This window comes from Pocillopora verrucosa, chromosome 12 (genome assembly GCF_036669915.1).
Source record: "Pocillopora verrucosa isolate sample1 chromosome 12, ASM3666991v2, whole genome shotgun sequence".
Classification (NCBI taxonomy): Eukaryota; Metazoa; Cnidaria; class Anthozoa; order Scleractinia; family Pocilloporidae; genus Pocillopora; species Pocillopora verrucosa.
In genome coordinates this window covers 15,230,313-15,250,804 of record NC_089323.1, presented here as the reverse complement: position 1 = coordinate 15,250,804, position 20,492 = coordinate 15,230,313, and the positions used below count along the sequence as shown (strand labels likewise).

The 20,492-nt window shown below is 36.6% G+C and overlaps 3 protein-coding genes across 4 annotated transcripts; 1 reads left to right on the top strand and 2 right to left on the bottom strand.

Annotated features, from left to right (window-relative positions):
* LOC131788086 (calmodulin) lies at positions 1-5,670 on the bottom strand. 2 transcript variants are annotated; one of them, XM_059105157.2, is made up of 7 exons: positions 5,314-5,670; positions 5,040-5,131; positions 4,523-4,706; positions 2,836-2,863; positions 2,108-2,251; positions 1,378-1,614; positions 1-852 (listed from the first exon to the last, which is right to left on the bottom strand). In XM_059105157.2, the coding sequence occupies exons 3-7, from the start codon at positions 4,523-4,525 to the stop codon at positions 728-730; spliced, it is 537 nt and encodes a 178-aa protein (XP_058961140.1). In that variant the 5' UTR covers positions 4,526-4,706; positions 5,040-5,131; positions 5,314-5,670; the 3' UTR covers positions 1-727. The 2 variants fall into 2 exon arrangements, with proteins under 2 accessions (XP_058961140.1, XP_066015288.1); XM_066159191.1 differs by having other exon boundaries at positions 5,040-5,670.
* A 782-nt stretch (positions 5,671-6,452) lies between these two features.
* Positions 6,453-13,780, bottom strand: LOC131788077 (target of EGR1 protein 1). The gene is made up of 7 exons (XM_059105147.2): positions 13,653-13,780; positions 13,199-13,239; positions 11,094-11,388; positions 9,656-9,918; positions 8,798-8,960; positions 7,678-7,804; positions 6,453-7,041 (listed from the first exon to the last, which is right to left on the bottom strand). The coding sequence occupies exons 1-7, from the start codon at positions 13,767-13,769 to the stop codon at positions 6,626-6,628; spliced, it is 1,422 nt and encodes a 473-aa protein (XP_058961130.2). The 5' UTR covers positions 13,770-13,780; the 3' UTR covers positions 6,453-6,625.
* Positions 13,781-13,854: 74 nt separating this feature from the next.
* Positions 13,855-19,403, top strand: LOC131788076 (U2 small nuclear ribonucleoprotein A'). Its single transcript, XM_059105146.2, has 9 exons — positions 13,855-14,105; positions 14,301-14,341; positions 15,140-15,246; positions 16,587-16,665; positions 16,848-16,894; positions 17,265-17,367; positions 17,944-18,020; positions 18,451-18,538; positions 18,711-19,403. The coding sequence occupies exons 1-9, from the start codon at positions 14,027-14,029 to the stop codon at positions 18,846-18,848; spliced, it is 759 nt and encodes a 252-aa protein (XP_058961129.1). The 5' UTR covers positions 13,855-14,026; the 3' UTR covers positions 18,849-19,403.
* The last annotated feature ends 1,089 nt before the right edge of the window (positions 19,404-20,492 follow it).

Genomic DNA, 20,492 nt, shown 5'->3' with positions numbered 1-20,492 from the left:
GACTAATCCCTCTTCTTATGCATCACGCAAGTTTACGTAACGCTTCTGAGATTAGCCCAGGCTTCACGTCGTAAAAGACAGAAGACGCAATGTTAAACAGACTTGTTTTTGGATCCAGTTTTTGGAGGGGATCAGGCAGTAAACGGATAGCTATCTATTGATCTGGTGCCGAAAAACCAATCAGAGGGAATAAAATATGTCAAAAAGGCAATATGGAACGCTCAAACGAAGTTGAAAGCAGCAAACCTCCTGAGGCACGAAAAAATGCGAGTGAGACACTCGCGATTGGTTTTAATTTTGAATCTGATTGGTTGAGAAGTTGGTGTGAGATTCGTAAACTAATCACAGCGCGAAATGAAGCGAATAAACCAATGCATGCTCAGATCACTTTCGACCGTCAATTAAAATTTCCCAATTTTCGAGAGGAAAACCATGCACACAGTTTTGTTTAAGCGTCAGTTAAAACCACTCGATCATTTTCGTTACCTATCTAAGAGTGTACTGCACCCTTTCTTAAAAAAAAAAAAACAAGTCTACAATGTTCTTATCTCTAAGCTCCTCCAAACCTAATTCAAAACATTATTGCGAGACCACCTAGAAATTCGATGTTTGTACGAAGACAAACAAAATCCGGTTTTGTATTTAAGGGAAGAAATTGTCTCTACCGCTCAAAGTAAGAGAAACATTATCTATTATATCATGTAATGGTCTAATAAATTAAATACTTTTAAATATATTCAACGTTTGACTCTGAGATCGCTTCAAAATTGTTGCTTCTTCTCCAGGTTTTTTCATGATATCGTAGTATTCTTCCTGACTTGTATATCAGTGGTACGAGAAGAGTAGAAAACTCTGAAATAAAATCACAAGAGAAAGTATGATTTGCGATCTTTTTCACTTAAAAGACAATAAACACCAAACTAAATTTGACTTATTTAATTAAATGAACTAAATTTAAAATGAGAGAGCCGAACGACCAAATTGCTTAAAGCGCCTGAGAACGCCGGCGACGAAGTGCTGAATGGTTTTAGTTTGCATCTGATTGGTTGAGGTGACGCGAATTTTCTTGACCAATCACAGAGCGAAGTTAAGCAAACCATAAGCAGTCTCGGATTACTTTCGACTCTCAATTGAAAATTGCCACACGATTTAACCCTTTAACTCCCAGAAGTGATCAACAAGAAACTTCTCCCTATAATATCCTTACATTATCCAGCAAATAGGAAATGAGAATATTCAAACTTATCAGGTAGAAGTTGTCATCTTGATTCAACACCAAATTCTCATTACTACTTCACAAAGAAATGTGTAGCATGTTGAGGGGAGAATTAAAAATTTGATCTTGAGAGTTAAAGGGTTAATAATTAAAGATCTTACCTTCCATTGTTAATTTTCTGTCATCCGTTATTCCGGCTTTTTCTAAAATTTCATCCAGTTCCTCTGCGGGAACATCATCCAGACAAAGAAGAGACTTCTTTATGTTTTTTCCCTCAACAAAGCCGTTATGTTCAGGGTCGAAAACACTAAATATCGTAAATAAATTATCTTCGTCCTCCGCGCTATTTTGATCCTCTATCATATTTACAAATTCTTCAAAATTGATCGTCCCATCTCCTATTGGAAAGAAAGAAAAAAATTTGAGGATAAGTGCAAACGTTTTTCTCTCCAGATTTTAAGAAAATATTATTATCGTTTTGATCTGTTCACTACCAGGAGGGACCAGTTAGTAATTCCTGCAAACTTAATAAACACATCAGCATGCAAAAAAAAAAAAAAAAAAGTCCAAATATAGCCCGTGCCTGCGCAAGCCGGCCAACTGTTTTCTTACGCCAAAGTATATGGCATAAAATGCACTCAAATCGTCGGAAATTTTCAGATGTCTTCGGGTAAGATCGGTTTTTTACGAAAATGCGAGCACTGTGAAGATTGACGTCGTGCGCCTTTTACTCTGCTCCATGGAAATAGAAATGTAGGGCAGGTAATAAGACTCGATGTCGAGCCGAGTACAACACGAAAGCTATTCGGAGTTAAGGACTGCACGGAGACACTGACTCAGGTCCAATCAGTAAGTGAACAACAAGCGTGATTAACAAACAGAGTGTCTTACCATCGAAATCTTTTTCATTCACCAGCTCTTGCACTTGGGAATCGGTTGGGTTTGATCCGAGCATGCGCATGGCATATTTCAATTCCTTGGTCGATAATGTTCCATTTTCGTTCAAATCAAAGCATTTAAAGGCTTCCCGGTATTCTAAAAAGGTACACAGCAGCAGACGAAAAAGTGAGCAAAATTAGGTGGGACCCAATAATGCAGTGGATGAATGGACCAATGAACGACTGAAATGACGCTGTGCGATTCATTATCACAGCTTCTGCAATTTACAACAAACAAGAACGCTGTCTTCTGATTCAGTTGTTTGCTGTTTCCACATGCGTTAGCTCTTTGTATGGTAGCTGACTAGTGCCAGACCTATCAAGTTTTGGACGTGAAAAAACCTGGGTCCTATTATAGAACATTACGTCATTGCCTTACTCTATCTGTTAAATCTTGTATAGAGATCGCTTGGGACTAAACTAGTGGTGTAATATTATTTGATCTTGTTTTTTCGAGGAATTCAAATTGGCTCAGTGAGCTGAAATTACCTTATAACGTATCAACTTCCCAAATCTGAACGGAGAGCCTGATTAAACATTGTAGAAATTTTCTTTCTTTCACTCAGAGGTTTGTTTACTCAGCTTAAATCTGAGGTGCCATATTTGCTACACTGAGGCGGTCTAGTCAGAAATTTAAAACATGTCTTATACTGCTCAGTATTTATTGTTTGACAAACTTACCTCCAATTTGCTCTCGAGTCAATGATTCCTGTTCATTTTTTGGAAAAAAAATAGAAAACATAACTGAAAAACCCTAGTAAGCTTACAAAGAATCATGACATGGGCTTCTGTTTTAATTACTCTCTTCATTTATTTCCCCTGTTTCTTATCGCCCTTCGTCAGCCCTATCGTTCCCCTCAACTCATCCTTGATCCCCTATCAACCCCCTATAATTTTTTTTGTCCATTTTTCCCCTGTCCTCAATATTCCTCCAACATCCCCCTGATCTCCTATCTTCCCCTGACCCCACACCACTAACCTTTCCACTGACTTCAACCCCCCGTCCCAAATCTTCCCCCCGTACTTCCATCCTTCCGCCTGCCCCTGCCCTTCTTATCGTCCCTCTCCCCCCCCCCCTCCCCCATCGCCTTTCCCTCCCCTGTCTCCTAGGTATTGCATTCAAGACAGTGGGTTCGGTTGCTTACAGCAACCCGACTAACACAGAAACTACTTCCGCTCATAAAATAAGCGTTTCCTTCTCGATCTCAGTTCTTCATGACAAAGCTTCAATGGGCTTACTTAAACAACATTTCCGCTAACAATGCACCATAATAATACAAATAAACAGTACAGGATTTTCACTGTATTGAACAACTCGCATGTAAATGAAAGATTCCACTTTAGACTCACTCGTTCGAAAAAAAACGTATGTTTTGATAACAGTATTTATTATTCATTGGCAAAATTTTGGTTCCAAGTGCTTTTCCTTCTAACAGAGATGGTGTCTCGAGATAATGGATTATAACTGTCCAATAATAAACTAGCGGAAGATATTTTTATCACACATAACTGAAAGGACATCTTTCAGAGTAATTCTTGGGAGATTTACTTCAATTGTGGATTTGGGCTCACAGTGAGTGTTCGATGACGATTGTCTTCATTTACGACTTTAAGCCGTATTATTAAAACCAATTTGTATTTTCTCTGAGCCAAAAAAAAAGAAATTTGCCGTAATTGTTGTCAAAAATAAATGAGAGACAACATTTGTAATTTTTGACGCGAAAAGGTACGTCCTAGCTATGGATTACAAATACGTATATTTAAAACGTGAGGAAATTAAAATATCCCCCATATATACATGCAAATTGACTATAATTATTTATTCACATACCTAGGTCTGTCACTAGACATTTTTGTTTTAAAAAGTTCATTAATCCTGGGTTTCTTTCTATGTGTAAAGGGATCTCCAAAAGCGCAATTTCAACGATTAAAAATTAACCTCCTTAGGGTTAAGGTAAAGTGCGAATTCGAAAAACCCCATTTCTTTAATTAAGACTGGAGGCATATTAACAGATAAAAAGCCACGGTTGTGAAAATAATCGTTCGCTAAAACGCGATTGAATTTAAATATTCGTTGTATAAACATCACTCTCAACTAAATGCTTATTTCATATATTCTTTCCTTATTTCTATCCATTTTTTTAAATTTACGATTGAGAGATGGGATGAAAGCTAAAACGTTGATCGAGCATCATTATAAGACAGCCCTGCGTGACTGTCCTTGTAACAACCCACTTTTTCTGTCATTTTACCCAACACTCGTTGGGTATTGTTTCGCATATGGGAAAGAACCGCATGTCTGATTTCGAATGCAGTTTTCCACTACACCAAGTATTTATTTAGACAAACAATTTTTCGATTGACTCACCATCTCCAGCTCAGTCGCTTTGGTTGACAGCTCATTAAGACAGCACAGACATCAATGCGGTGTCGATACGACTTTTAGAAATTTTGTCGTCCTCCAATTACTGAATGAAAGGAGATTGGACAGGAACCAAGCGCCCAGTTCGCGTTGCTATGATACCCAGTTGCTGGCAGAGGTTGCAAAATTCCTAATTGGAAAAAAGCCAATTACAAAAGAAGTCGACTGTTGATGTTTTGTGCATATATTAACATTATTTCAGACTTCAAAGGCACGCACATCCATTAAACATCCTCCTTTCAAGACAAGAAAAAAATTCGAGAGAATTCCTTCTTAATTTTTCGTGAGTTGCTTCACACTTAAAAATTTCTCCTCACAAAAGAACAAAAATTAAAATATTAAAAAATAAACAATACTTCTTAATCAGTAGCATTTTAACATAGTAAAAAACACCCCAACGAAGTTTCCAGATGTAATATCCATGCAAGAGAAGCAGTCCTTTAAAACAAAGGGATCTACTTACCTGTAGGTCAGATTTGCTCAAAATATTTATTAGTTATTTCCCTTACTGAAACCTCAGTTTAGCATCGTCAACAGTTCCGCTTACTGCAGCTGCTGCATCGGAAAAAATAATATGCATAGATTAGCATTAGAATGGAAATTCCCAACGCTTCGTTTTCTTTTAAAGTGGCATGAGATAAAATTGTTTTCAGGAGGGGGATGTTTCATCAGCGTCTAAGTAGATTTTAGGGGGATACTAGGATGTTCTATCATTACAAATTGTTATTTTTTCATACCAAAGCGGGGCCATATTACACCTTACGACCTCTCCCTACTCCATTTCATAATCCGTGCAATGACAGGCCTGTATTCCTCTGGTTTTATGAGACAATTACTTGCTGTATCCCAACTGAACAAAGATCGATCGTGGTTGAATTTCTTCCCGAGAATCCAGCTGTCCATACAATGCTTCAAGATTTGGCAATAAAAGCTGGCAATTGGCACGAAAATAACGTGACTATGGAAATCTAACATGAATTTTTTATTAGCAAAGGAAAATTCCCTCCATTCTGCACGTATTCGTCGATCATTTTAAAGGAGCTATATCAGAGTTTTTACATCTTTAAAAATTTAAATCGTCTTTTTTCCCTTTTCATCCTACTCGTTTTTACTCTTGAATATGCGAAGGATTCGATATGCAAATTTCGTGCCGTTAGCATGGCCTTAGGAGTCTGGGGAGAGCAAGCACCTTATTCAAGACAGCGGTCCTATTGTAAAATTTAGGCAAGAAATCAGCATGAACTTTTGCGAAGATGACGGCGAATTTTGGGCCAGATAAGTACCGTAGAATAGCCCATTAATCAGAATTTGAACTACTGACGATTCCCTCTTAAGAACTTGCTCGTTCAAGTTTATTTTGCAACCTCAGACTTGTGCCGACGAAATAAACAATTCTATTATATAGCAAGGTAGTCTTGAGGTAAATTTGAGCGTTCTGATTGATTCTTTCTAAGAGAATACTTTGCAATACTAACCGTTTCCACCGAAACAGTCATAAGTAGTGCATTTTTTCGCGAAAGCTGGCAAATTCAAAATAAACAAGTTTAGTCCGAATACAATGTAATAAACTACCTGCTAACCTCACTTGCTGGAGCATTTTGGAGAATATTGGTCCTCGGTCGTTTTCGTATGGACCTCGTTGCATCCAAACCCTACTACACGGCTCCAGTAGAGCCCTCGCGCGCGGGTAGTAAGAATTAATTTTCTGCACAGTATATCAACGAGTTCACGATTATGTAACTAAATATGAACAGGTACGGAGAAAATCCATATATATATCAGGAATAACAGGAAAGGAAAGAGAAAATAATTAGGAAAAGAAGAAAACAACCCATGATAACATGTATAAAACTCACTTTTCAAGGATAAAAAATCATTTTAATTTTGGTTAAAAAAAAGGAATAAAAAACGATTACTTTGCGAAAGAGCAAATAAAACTAGGATGCAACAATAAAATGAAAAAAATTAATAATGAAATGTTTTGGAGAGGAATAGTTTAAAAATTGACATTTTGAAATGTTACAAAGAAATTTAGCAGTGCTAAATATTTCAATATGCCTGTTCTGACGACTCAGGCTGATTTTTCAGTCGTTTAAGTTTTTCAGCGTGCGAAGCTGACGGTCGAGTGAAATGACTTCGAGTGATTTGTAATGGAACGTCTTTCCTTGTAAGGCTTAGCTTGTTCGCAACATCCACTAGGGAGGAGAGGCTGAGTTCGTTATCAACACTTTCTTTGCCAAGCTGTAATAGATAAGTCGCCATACAATAGCCGGTCATAAACGCATCGAAACCTGCTCTGTGACCACAGTCACGTGTCTTGACGCCGTTGGATTGACTCACGTGAGCATCACGCAGATACGTCACGTGAGTATCCTGTTTATCACGTGCACCCACTACCTCCGAAGTGTCTGTTTGGGGCGAATTTTCAGTACCATGTGTTTTAGTTACATCGCATTCATTATTACCTAAAATGAATAAAACAGTTGCTAAATAATTAAACTTCGTGTGATTCAGATTGGGAGACGTTGTGGCCTCACATTTGGGGTTCTGGACTCTGGTCGAGAGTCATTGTGTTGTTTACCCTCCACCCAGATGAAAAAATTAGTACCAACAAAATGTCTGGAAAAAAACTGCGAGCGGGACGCGCGTTTCTCCGCCCACGGGGACATTTGAGACGAGTCGTGGAGAGGTTTGCCGGGGTTCCAGCACTGGTAAACAGAGGTAGACCACTTGCAGACCTCTCGCTGGCTCACCTAGCTCAAGGTCCATACTTTGCGGCGGTAGAAGAAACGCTTGTGCTGACGAGCTGATAATGAGGGAAACCTGAGGAAATTATGGAGGGGGTTGCCTGCGATTGACTGGTATATTCTATACAGGAGAGTGAAGGAATATTCCGAGTCGCTTTATGTCAAGGAAATCTGGTTAAGCGTAGGGGGATGAGCCATTTAGCTCGAGTGCTGACTTTGTATCTTGGTTCACATTTAACCTTACATTCTTACAAACCCAACCTCGTAAGCAAGAGTTTACCGCCTGGGATTTGAATCTTCGCTTGGGACTTAAAATTTGAAAGGTGGAATTTTTCTTCCAGCTCCTAAACTCACCAGAATTGTGACGTTTTCGTTTTCGTTTCAGCCTCTTGGTTTCTTTCACTCTCCACTCACGATCTAAAACATCATCGACGTCATGTGAAAATGAACAGGATTTTTCCCGAGGACAAAATCCATAAGCCTGTCCGGACAAAGTGAAACGCAAAAAAACTGACTGTAGAGATTTTAAAGAAGCTAATAGGAAAGACTTTACTTTAATGTTGGAGAGAATAAAACGGTAGCAAATTTTGTGCATGCTTCCTGTTTGAAACGAAAGGTCGGAGCGAATCGTCCGCAGGGTCCTCCTTTCTTCCGGTTAGGTGGTTGGGGAAAAGAGTGAGGAAAAACGAGTGGCCCTGAGGACGAGAATAGGAGCGAGCGTGAAAATAAGATTCGGTTTGGTTAACCCTTTAACCCCTGAGAGTGACTAGCATCTAATTTCTCCTTACAATTTCGCCCCTGAATAAAACATTAACGTTACAAGAATTGAGGAAATGATCACCAACTAAAGAAGTTGTGAATCGTTAAACAAATTCTCCTCGTCAGCACCTTATGAAATTTGTAGAGAACAGTATGGAGAATATGCATACTGATGTAAGGGTGTAAAGGGGATTAAAGCTGATCGAGAGTCGGTAATGAGCACATCTTGATTGAGGATTGTAAAACCAACACCAAATTAAGCCGTGAGCCAATCAGATAGATGTCACAGGGAGCCTATTAGAACTTAGGTGTCTAGAGCACGAGAAAATGCGGGGAAACAAGTCGCGACTAGTTTGAGGTTTACATGTTCTTGGTTGAGAGAGAGATGCAAGTTTTTCTGGGCCAACACAGAGCGAAATAAACCAAGCTCGTTTCAAAATTGCTTCCAAGAGACGTCTCCGTCTGTGGCTCCTTTGATTCTTTTCATTTTGCAAAATCGCTCTCTAGGTCCTCTGGCCGCACGAGTGAGCTCATAGCTATGTATGCAGATCATTTGAGAGGTACAACTTTGGAGAGGCATGGAACTAAACATTCAACGGTTTACAACTCAAAAATAACGGCCACCACTAAGGCTGGAAACTCCAAGAGCATTGCTTCACAGAAACAACATCAGCCGCACGATCAGAGCTGACAAGAACCATTATGCAAAGCTTACCGCAAATTTCTCACAGACCATGACGTCAACATTAACAGCCTCGCTTTCATCACGTGCCCCACAATAGATGTGCTCAGTGAAACTTGATAGTGAGGCTTCTTCGCGAAATTTTGGACAAACATACTTTCTTCCTTGGTTTTGATGATGAATGTTGGTCCTTTGGCTAAATAAAGAACAAACACTTGCTATTAGCTCAACCTGAAGATAGGTCATACTGGATGTAAGTATGTTGTGGTTCCATCTTTTTCTTGGTCTGGAATTCTTCAAGTAAATTGTACCATAATTTTCTTTGTCTTGTATTTATTACCTAAGTTCAAAAGGGTTCTGCAGACCTATTTTGTAATTTGATTTCTTAAGCACAGTTTAGATTACAAAATTCAACCTTTCTTTGTTTGACAGATCAAAGCTGTTCTCTCAGGGGATCACTGGGAGTGCCTGAAGGCTCTCGTCTAATAAATCTCAAGTGCCCTGCTCATGAAAGCTTCATTAAAGAAAAGCTAAACTACCCACCCAAAGACAAAAATCTGTGGCCTTAAAGGAAGTAAGCTCTGCAAGAGCATAGTGTTGTTTAGGACTTTCAGTTAAAGCATTTTCCTAGCAGTTGTGTCAAAGTGATATTAAATAACTGCCCCTTAGTTTCTAAGAATAAACAAGAGTACTGCAGAAGTGAACACAAATTGCATGATGTTATACACCTTTAAACCCTTAGTGACCAGCACCTAATTTCTCCCAACAGTAATACTACAGAATCATTGAACAAGATCATAAAAACAGAGGAAATGATCACCAACCAAAGACACTTTGATTGTTTGACAAATTCTCCTTGACTTTGAATAAAAAAATTTCTCACAAACCCACCATTTTTTGAAAATATAGAGCAAGAATGACGCAGGTTCCCTCACGCTGTACTCTGATACAAACTTGGTATCAAATACACCAGCTGGAAACATTTCTGCTAAATCTGCAGTAAACACTTGCAGTTTGTCAGGCAACTTGCAGTAGAGGTTCTCATACAAAAACACCAAATCTAAAAAACCATTGTGAACGACAATAGGTTTATTGGCCAGAATAAGTTGATTGAAGAGATTTCTCACAGAGTACTGTGGTGTGCCAGATTTTACCTGAAGGATAACCAAAAACAGTACTTTAGTTTATGAGGAGACTATAGAGGCTTTTGGAAAATTAGGGAAAATATATGATATTTTTTGTGCTCTGTGGTAATTGGCTGTTGTGGTCAGTTGTTTTAAATTCTGAAGATCTGGGAGGTTGTTGAACAAATGAAACTTCTGGGCTATAATATCAGAGAATAATAAAACTTCTGCTTTTTTGAAATTAAGTTTCTTAATACAAGCATCATCTTGACAGAATGGGGAATGAGTAACATTGTAATTCCATCAAATTTTCTCTAACACTCATTCAATAGTTTTATATCATATTTGTTTGTTTGCTTAATCATTTGTTTCTTAGCTTTAATGAACTACTGTTTTAAATTCTGGTCTTAACACCACCACAGTATGGTCTTATAATTATGGCACAGTCTGTGCTTGAGCCAAGTAGCCCATTGAGCTCGAGCTTATCCCAGTTTCTGTCCAATGAAGCGACTAAGGGTATAAGTACTCCCCCCCCTGAATGGGTAGCCAGTCCATCCCAAAGTTACTCCCCTGGCATTTCATCAAGTTCTCATTTCTACTCCTGGGTGCAGAGAGGCGCTGTGAAAGTAAAGCATTTTGCCCAAGAACACAACACATTGACTACACCAGGTCTTAAACTTATTGACCCTGAATCCAGTGCACTAACCATTTGGCTAGCAAGCCTCCCACTCCAATAAGTATTGGTAATAATATGACTTCAAGTGCAATTTGGTGTTTATAAGCACATGTCAATTATTTTTCAAAGACAACAAATTGCACAAGCTAGTAGGGCAAGTGCAATTTGTAGTCTTTGAAAAATTTATAAGTGCTTATTACACCAAATTGCAAGAGAACACATGTTATTACTTGTTTTGCACAAGCCAGTAGGGCAAGTGCAATTTGTAGTCTTTGAAAACTTTACAAGTGCTTATTACGCCAAATTGCAAGAGAACATATATTATTACTTGTTAACAATTTATAGAAAAAACATCACAGAAAGTCAACACAGACAAAATTTTGAAAATGTGCGCATGCTATTTGTAATTTGCACTTTAGTTACAACTTTGCACTAGTGTTATATGAGAATGCGCTTGTTTTCAGCCAATCAGAAGCACTTAATTTTTTCATGTACATTATTATTATGGTAACATTCAAACCATTATTACCTGTAACTTATCATTTCCTCTTGAATATGGAACCCCTTTGGCATACTGTTTGTTAAAGTCAAAGCCATGTCCGACCAAAAATGTCAAAGACATTGGTTCTACCACAAAGTTTTCAGTGCAAAGGACAACAATGTTAAATGTCTTGATCCTGATGTTCAGTTTTGTTCCAGATTCTTTGCATTCTGTTTCATTATTCATCTTTTTCTTCTTCAATTTGAAACAAGAAATGCCAAGAGAGAGAATGGCTCTGGATTGTGCCACTTCACACATGTATTTATACCGGTCTTCAACAAATCTGAAGAATAAGACATACAATTTTGTTAACCCTGTCACTCCCACAAGTGACCAAAGCAGAATTTCTCCTCACAGTATCAATACAATATCAAGCAGGTAGGTAATAAGAATAAAGAAAAGTATTAATTATGGCATTATTAGTTGATCCAATACCAAATTCTCTGAACTAACATCATAAGAATTACATGACAGGCAGTAAGGAGAATTACTGATGTTATCTTGGAAGTAAAAGGGATAACCCTTGACAAACTACCATAATTTCCAGCTGATAACCAATGGGTGATCTGTTAATTTTTCCACAAACAGTTGTTGGTGCAGGATATAGGAAGGTGCGGGTAATACAATAATTTTTAAAGCTTCCAGCATAGTTAAAAACGATAAACAGGAAAAAAACAGGTGATAATATCCACTACAGATACTCTTCAAAAAAACTTGTGCAATAACTCATTTATTTCGCACAGATTGCTCATTACAATAAGAGACTTTATTGCTCTTGATGAAAGCCGATGCAAATCAAGAAACATACAAAACTCGATAACATAGCTTTTATCTTGTTCGTACTCTTACTTTCTTACCTTGTCAATTTCGCAGCTTGTTTCTTTGTTTAGTTAAAAAAAAACAATTCTCACTTACATGGGAAGTGAACTTAGAAATAAAAGAATTCAACTACTGTGAAAAGACTGGCTTCAGGGCAATTCACACAGAAAATGATATTGACATGTTCATTTTGTGGCGCCACATAATTAATTAGCGTAACAGAATATTTGACGCATCAGAGAAATTTTATTTGCTCGCATTGCCTTGAGGTCAAGAGTATTTTCCCATTTCAAGCGATTTCTCTGACCCAGTAGATCTTGTGATATCAATTTTTTTTTTAGAACAGATTTATCATTCTCAATGAAATAGCAAAGACAAAAAGTGTGAAAATTTATCAATTGCACGCTAAAGGATATCATATCAACAAAAACAATGAAGGAACTTTGCGCGTGAGTTGACAATTTTCTTTTGTTTTTGGGTGCGGATTATCTGCCAGCGCAGGTAATCTGTTGAAATTGTTTTCTCATTATTGCAAAAATTGACCAATGCAGGTAATCTGCTGTGCAGGTAAATGGGCGGAAATTACGGTAACATTGGTATTTGTATTCTCCATACTGTTCTCTCTACATTCCTGTGGTTATGACAAGGAGAATTTGTTTGATAATCAGAAGCTTCTTAAATTGGTGATCATTTTCTTTATTCTCATGACCTTTACATTTGATTCAAGGGTGATATTGTAAGGAGAAATTAGAAGCCAGACACACTTTGAGATTAAAGGGTTAAACCTCTGCACCTAGCAATTGATACATACTACCTATCAGCTGCCAAACAATTCATCATACATTGTAATAGTTTTTATATATTTGAGCATTAAATTTTATCATTGATTTGGTGTATTCCATATTTATTAATCTCATGAGTTCCTTTGTAAAAACCATATTGGTATGAAAAAGTTATCTCAATAAACATTACTATTATTATTATTTAAACAATAAAAAGTAAATAAGGAATAAATAATAATTATAAACCCAGGTAGTGAGCCAGTTGGGATCTTTTTAAGAGCAGGTAGAGAGTTCCAAAAGCAACATTCCACAAATTTTAGTGAACCAAGACTGTATGGTGTGGTATTGAAAATACTCCAATCAAGTCAAATATTAAATAAAATTGGAGATAAGTTATGATTAAATAGAAATGAATAGCAATCAAAAAGCCAATTATTCAGATAGTTATAGAGACTGAAAAGTAGACAATGATATCAGAACATTGTTGCTTACTGTGTCATTAGATTCTTTCTCTCACCAATTCCACTCATCTCCTACAAGAAAAAAAATCCACAGATGCATTTATTTTCCAAAACATTGCCCAAATTTGGGATTCTCTCTAACCCTTTAACCCATAAAGAGTGATTAGCGTCTAATTTCTCCCCACAATATCACCCCTGGATCAAGATTAAGATCACGAGAATGAAGGAAGTGATCACCATCAAAGAAGCTCTTGATTGTTAAACAAATTCTGCTTTTCAATACCAGGAAATGTATAGATAACAGTATGGATAACATGAAGACTGGTGCTAGGGTGTACAGGGTTAAAGATTACACTACTGAAATTCGATTAAAATGGAAATACAGTTGTAATTATACTCTTCTTCCCAAACATTTTCCAAATCAAGGTGGTACGTTTAGAAAACCTTTGAGAAGAAATTTCTTTCGAAAATGCTCACTCACATACCGTATCCAATGCCACAAATGAAGATTTTTTTATTGCACGAACCATAAAAGGCCATAATTCTGCAAAATTGTCCGCTGAAACTTCGACCACAGGAACGTTCTCAAAACGTGCTGACATTTTTCTCCGAGAAACACCAAAACCACCAGGCGTTATCGGCGAATGCTCTGGTAGGACCTGGGGCGAGCAATGTTCACGTGTCGAAGGAACAAAGATGGCGGTTCGCGATCACCAAGCGAAGTTTGCATGAAAAAAGCTAGTAATCTCATAAAATACTCGTCGAAGCTAAATTTAAAAGACCAGTGAACATTTGTAGGACATTAGAGAACCTTTTAAATTGTTCATCAGAGATTTAACGGCAGGAGTTGACCGATAAAATGAAGTTGACAGCAGATCTTATACTGCAAAGTCCGCAGTACACAAATGCATTAAGAGATAGAGAACTGGATTTGCGGGGTAAGTAAACATTTATTCTGCGGTTTGAATAAAAAAAATTAGTTAGGAATTTTATTTTGAAACGAGTGTTGCTTTGGACGAAGTTATTGGAAATCTAGTGTATTGTTTGTTATTTGGAGATGCTTGCAGTACATATTTCCTATTTGTTGACCATCTTGCATTATTTTCTACATTGTCTTGTCTTTTACACTGTAGGTTATAAAATCCCCGTGATTGAAAATCTTGGAGCGACTTTGGTAAGTTTTTCTGTTTCCATTACTCGATTATTTCGCTAAATGCTTCAGAAAAATTGGAAGATAAATGATAGTAGCAACGGACCAACTTCTAAATAATGCTTATGTTAAGTAACAGTCTTCAGTCATAAAAAATATATAATTTAGGGTTCATTGTTTGCATTTTGACTCCTTAAACCATAAGAGTGACCAGCATGTAATTTCTCTTGACTGTAATATAGCAGATCATGGAGCAACTTCGGAATACCCCGCAACTCATTTACATGTCATTGAATAAGAATAGTGTCTATTGTGTTATGACTCAATCTTCAAAGCCTCCCGACACATGTAAGAGAGGCGGACCAAAGTTGCGGGGTATTCTGAAGTTTAGCCCAGATCATTCATAAAGATCATGAGAATGAAGTAAATGATTGCTAACCTAAGAAGCGTTGATTCTTAAATGAATTCTCCTTGTCTGTACCAAACAAAATGTATAGAGAAGGATATGGAGAATATCTACACTGATCTTAGGGTGTGAAGGGTTATGATCCTACATGCCAAGCTTGTATTCCTGATGACTGCAATAATGTCTTAAACCTTTAACTCCAAGATCTGACTGTCAATTCTCCCATCTAGCTTTTGCACATTTCCTTGTAAATTAGTCAAAAGAATTTTGATTTAAACCATGATAACAATTTCTACTTGATAAGTTTGAATATTCTCATTACGTGTTTGCTATATAATGTTTGGATATTGTAGAGAGAAGTTACTTGTTATCAGCTCCTGAAGGTAATGGGGTAACAGTTGTTTGATTGATTTTAGGACCAGTTTGATACCATTGATATGTCAGAGAATGACATCCGCAAACTGGAGGGATTTGCATTACTCAAGAGATTGAAAAGCCTTCTTTTAAACAACAACAGAATATGGTATGTTTCAATGATTCATCCTAGACATTTCTTTTGCACAGACAGACACGTGTGTGCATATGCTGTATGACTAGCATTTTCTTCCAGAAATTAAGAATCCATTGAAAACAATTTGGGTCTTTTGATCAACTTACATTGTTCAATATGTCTGCCATCGCTTTATTTGTCACTGTTTTTGTGTTTCTGCTATGATAATTTATAGGCAAGAATTTGATTTCCTAGTATTTGTTAAACTTGTGTAGGTTAAGACATTTTTATAAACTGTTCTTCCTGATTTTTTACAGTATCTTTCTCAACTTTTAAACATATTCTAGATGATAGCATCTTGTATTTGTACCAGACTTAGAAGTATTGTCACTTTTAAATTACAGGTAGTCATCTTTAAAATTGATAATTCTTAATTGTGTATGATTTGTTCATGGAGTCATTTTTTTGTTTATGTGGTCATTTGTTTATGTAGTTTGTAAGTGCTGTATAGAAATTTGTGTGTCAGTAAATCCATGTGATATTAAACTGTTAGGGCTGGTTATTTGCATGAGTCCAATCCAAATCATGGCTTTCTCTTTAAGTGAGTCAATTTAACTAAAGGGAAGTCCATCCAGTGTTAGCTTTCAGCTCTCTTGACACTGTTCACAAAAATAAATGTTCAGACAAAAGATTCAGCAAAATTGAGGATTGTTTAGGAAGCACTTTTGTTAAACAAAGGCAAAACTTTGTTTTAATAGCCAACCCCTAGCATAAAATATGGTAATTTGCATGACAAAAATGTTGTGCAGTGGTGTTTTATGCAGTATCTAACACTTTTAAATATATATATATATCCCATTGAAAATTGGTAAGTGCAGTGGACAATCTATGGAGAGAGGTAAGCTGATACTGTACTGTAAATTGTCTTTGGAGTTTGGAAGGCGTCACCCAGATTCTCAGACATCCTTAACTACTGTGTACATGTATCTAGTTAGTTTAGTAGCATTTTGATGCTCAAAGAAGATACAAAGAAGGTGTCATTTAGAGCAAAAGACTCATTCTTCAAAAATTCTATTACCTGTGTGAAAAGAATTAATAACTATTCGTTTTTAGCCTGTTACCCTCTAAATGAATTTTGATACATTTTGGTTTTTATAGCTTCAACAAGACATAAATATATTTGAAAGCTTGACCCCTTTGTTCTCGCATGTATGAAGCAAATCATGATTTTTTTGTCATTATTGTCCTGTATCGTCTTTGACTAATATTATCATTAATAATAAATTTTACAATAAATATTATCATCATCATTGCCTCATTTTTTTTTTTTGACATATATCTCTCTCTTCTAACACTATTCATGTTGCTTTCAGTCGTATTGCAGAACATTTAGAGGAGAGTCTACCCAACTTAGAAACTATTGTAATGACATCAAATAACATGCAAGAATTGGTATGTCTTACTTAGTCTTTGTTTTCAGTTTTAATTCATCTTTTATTTTTATTTAATTTGTATTTTTTCCTATTTTATTTATTTTTCCTTGACAATATTTTGGTTGCATGGTTATTGTCTGGATTGTCACAATTCTTGTTTACTTGTGTAATTTCATTCTCTTCATTCATTTTGATCTGTAGAAAGACCTGGATCCATTGAAGTCTGTTAAAAGTCTCCAGTACCTCAGGTACATGTTGCATATTTATCTAACCCTTTCTTTAGAACATTTCCCCCTGTTCTCCCTGATTTTAAGCACAACAAATTAAGGAAATGATGAAACCAGTAGAAAAATTGTTGTACCTGTTGAAATCTCAAGAATTCCAAACAATTCTTAGCGGCAATAAGAGGGTACTACATGCATTTACCAGTTATTGTCTGAAAAGGAAACACTGCTCACCATAATTTCTTTTGTCACTCTGTTGAATACTTTTCAGCCACTGGTTTTTTAACTCTTTTTTTCTCCTTGCTAAGAGATAAGATGCAGGTGTTAATTCTGTGTACTTTATCTCAGAACTTGTAACTGAATGTTAAAAATCTCTTGGTATCTTCTTTTTCAGTTTGCTTCGAAACCCAGTAACTAACAAACCTCACTACAGATTATATGTCATCAACAAATTGCCGCAGCTAAGAGTGTTGGACTTTCAGAGAATAAAACAACGGGTAATAAAAAAGATTGTTTGATTTAGCATCTTTTTGACCTAATGACTAGCATCTAATTTCCCTTACATTATGACCCTTCAATCACCTATTAAGGTGACACCAACAAATGAAATGATCACCAACTAAAGAAAGTATTGATTGTTAAACAAATTCTCCTTGTCAGCACCTTTGGAATTGTATGGAAAACAGTATGGAGAATATGCATACTGATGTTAGGGTGTGAGGGGTTAATCCAATATAATTTCTTTCTTTGTTGCTAGAGATGATAAAGGTTTTACCATTGGCCAGTATTAGTTATTGCGCTGTAAGAATAAAAATTGTTTTACTCAACCCTTTAACTCCTGGGGTTGATTTACATATAACTTCTCCCTATAATACCCATACATTATCTAGCAAAAAGGTAATGAGAATTCTCAAACTTATCAGATAGAAATTGTTATCTTGATCTAACACCAAATTCTTGCAACAAATTTACAAGATGTGTAGCAGCCAGAAGGGGAGAATTAATAATTAGATCTTGGGAGTTAAAGGGTTGAAGAGCTGAGTAACATAGATGTTTTGTGCTATTGTTTTTAGGAAAGGGAAGCTGCTAAGCGAATGTTCAGTGGTAAACGAGGACAAGAAGGAAGTCAAAAGGGAAGAAAGGCTAAGACGTAAGTTTATTCCATTTCCTTGTTTGTTAGCTCTTTATATGAGTGTGCAGAAGTGATTTGAAAAACTGTTACTCCTCAAAATTTCAAATCGTTGTCTACCCAGCATGTGATAAAAATTGACAAACTAATCCATTGTACATGTTGTGGTTCAATTTTATCCTTGGTTCAAATTTTATTTTCTTTTGTTGTGGGGTATCGTAATGTATGATAGTGAGTTTGAAACAAAGGAAAATAAAATTTCAACCAAGGATAAAATTGAACCGGGTATTACACATATTACGCAAAATTCTTTGAGGTAATAATAGGGGAGGGTATTGTGAAGGAGAGGTACAAATCAATTCTCAGTCGAGAGACAAAATGATAAGACATTGTATAACAATTCAATAAGATATGAACTATGAGTGATTTTGTTTTCAATTTTTTGATTTAGGTTTGTTCCTGGGGGACCACCTGTTGGAACAAGGCCTTTACCCAGCAAACCTCTTCCATCCCCCACTAAAGACATTGCTGCAATCAAGGTAAGTAAATTTAAGTCTGTACCAAGTGTTTTAGTAATACCCCTTTTTACAAGTAATAATTTAATATGTTTTACATGGGAGACGATTCCTTTTCTAAGTGGTTGAACATTTTGCTGGCAAACACAGTTGTCATTTGTGTAACTAATTTATAGCTATGGTTTCATTCCCTCAGGCTGCCATTGCAAACGCACGCTCTCTGGATGAAGTGCAAAGACTTGAGATGTTATTAAAAGCTGGTCAGGTGCCTGGAGGAAACAAACCGAATAATAATGTTGATGAAGAGATGGAAGACATGTCAAATGGCACATGAGCAAACTCTGTATCAGACTGTATCATTATCAGTGTTACTTCATTCTTTTTTTTGTCTATCGACTATGTGGTCAGCCTGAGAAAAAGGCAGCAGTCCATTGAAACTGGAAATATTTATGCTTCCCTCAAAGATATTGTGGAATGTTGCTTAGTTTCAATAGCCTTTGTTGGGCATATCACTGAATACTTCATCTTACATTTGTGCAATCATTCCCTCCAAGGCAACATAGTGTTGTGTAACAACTAAACCAAAAGTTTCTTTCTTACCTTGTCGATATAAAGCTTTTTTGTTTTTGAAGTTGAAAATGATTTGTCATTCTAAACATGAAAAAATGAGAATACATGCAAGTGTTGTATATTATGAAAGGTAGAGATATGCATTTTTCTGTTAAGAGACTGAACTTCAGATGGAATTACCCTATATTTCTAGATATTCTTTGAACTACTTTTACCTTCCTTCGTGTAAAATAAATAACCTGTATGTGTATCCTTTCTTATTGGCAATTGTCTCTTACTTGCATGTTTTTGTAGAAAATAAAATCAGTGTTAAAATGCTCCCTGCGTGAATCTTCTTGCTGGGTAAACTATGAATATTTTAAGGAGTAGGTGTCCTGTGGATCATCCTCTCTCTCTCTCCCCATTTGGCACTCCTTTTTCAGTTTTTGTCTAATTTCAACCTTTTACAACTCTTTTAGTCCCGGGAATGATAAATTAGCAATGTCTCCGTACAATATCAATGCGCTCTCAACCAGAAAGGTTTTGAGAAGAAGGAAAAATATCACCTTAGAAATTTTGTTTGATTGAACTTAAAATTCTCAGAGCTACAATTATGAGAATTGTATTGAATATAGAGTGGAGAATTGGGTATGAGATCTTGAGTGTTGGTTGAAATTGAGAGCAAAGCAAGTGCGCGAGAACTATCACGGAGCATATGAACAACCCATCCTATAGTATTCAACTGTGTTAAATATCCCGTGGCTCTCATTACGGTCAGGAGACTAAACGATTTTTCTCCTCAAATTTGAAGCCCATATCTTAGTGTTATAACTTTGGACATGTAAGTTGCATTCAGCGAGGAGTATGATCGACTCTTGTCAGGACGAGCTATCTACATCGGATCCGATCGAGTCTGTTTGCCAACGTCTTCAACCCTTCTCGCTCCTGTTAACCTCTTACTTCCGGTACCACTGATCAAGCGCCTCGCGCCCATTTCCGGTTCCGGTCGCAATCGGACTCAATCCGCCCGCTAGTGAAGACAACCCGACTCAAGTCGGGTGTACTGGACATGTGTGGAGTCAATACCTGATAAATCATTGTTGGTGATGAAAAAATAAAGAGGTTTAAAAAAAAATTTCGAAAAAAGTTTAGAAGAAGGTTGATTAAAATACATAGTTGTTCAAACACCCTGCAGAGATGAACAGTTTCACGTTTTTCAAGCATTTCTGATGTTAGCTTTCATTTTCGACTCGAAATTGCGTTGGAAAGTGAACTTGTCTCCCGTCAAAATTTTCAAATAACACCTCTGATATTTAAATAAATTTTTTGGCCTCATGACAATCATTTGAAAACAAACTTGGTATACATACAGTGACTGATCTTGACTTTGGGGTTTGCCTTTTTTGGCTTAAGGTTAGCTGACAAGGCT

Coding starts and splice junctions, on each gene's coding strand:
- LOC131788086 (XM_066159191.1), bottom strand. Junction 2,252..2,835: donor GACTCGAGAGCAAATTGGAG/GTAAGTTTGTCA, acceptor GTACCTTTTTAG/AATACCGGGAAGCCTTTAAA. Junction 1,615..2,107: donor GAATGAAAAAGATTTCGATG/GTAAGACACTCT, acceptor TCTTTCCAATAG/GAGATGGGACGATCAATTTT.
- LOC131788076 (XM_059105146.2), top strand. CDS start 14,027: ATGAAGTTGACAGCAGATCTTATACTGCAAAGTCCGCAGTACACAAAT. Junction 16,895..17,264: donor AAAAGTCTCCAGTACCTCAG/GTACATGTTGCA, acceptor CTTCTTTTTCAG/TTTGCTTCGAAACCCAGTAA. Junction 18,539..18,710: donor AAGACATTGCTGCAATCAAG/GTAAGTAAATTT, acceptor TCATTCCCTCAG/GCTGCCATTGCAAACGCACG.
- LOC131788077 (XM_059105147.2), bottom strand. CDS start 13,769: ATGTCAGCACGTTTTGAGAACGTTCCTGTGGTCGAAGTTTCAGCGGAC. Junction 13,240..13,652: donor CATTTGTGGCATTGGATACG/GTATGTGAGTGA, acceptor TTTTTCTTGTAG/GAGATGAGTGGAATTGGTGA. Junction 9,919..11,093: donor GAGGAAATGATAAGTTACAG/GTAATAATGGTT, acceptor GTTATCCTTCAG/GTAAAATCTGGCACACCACA.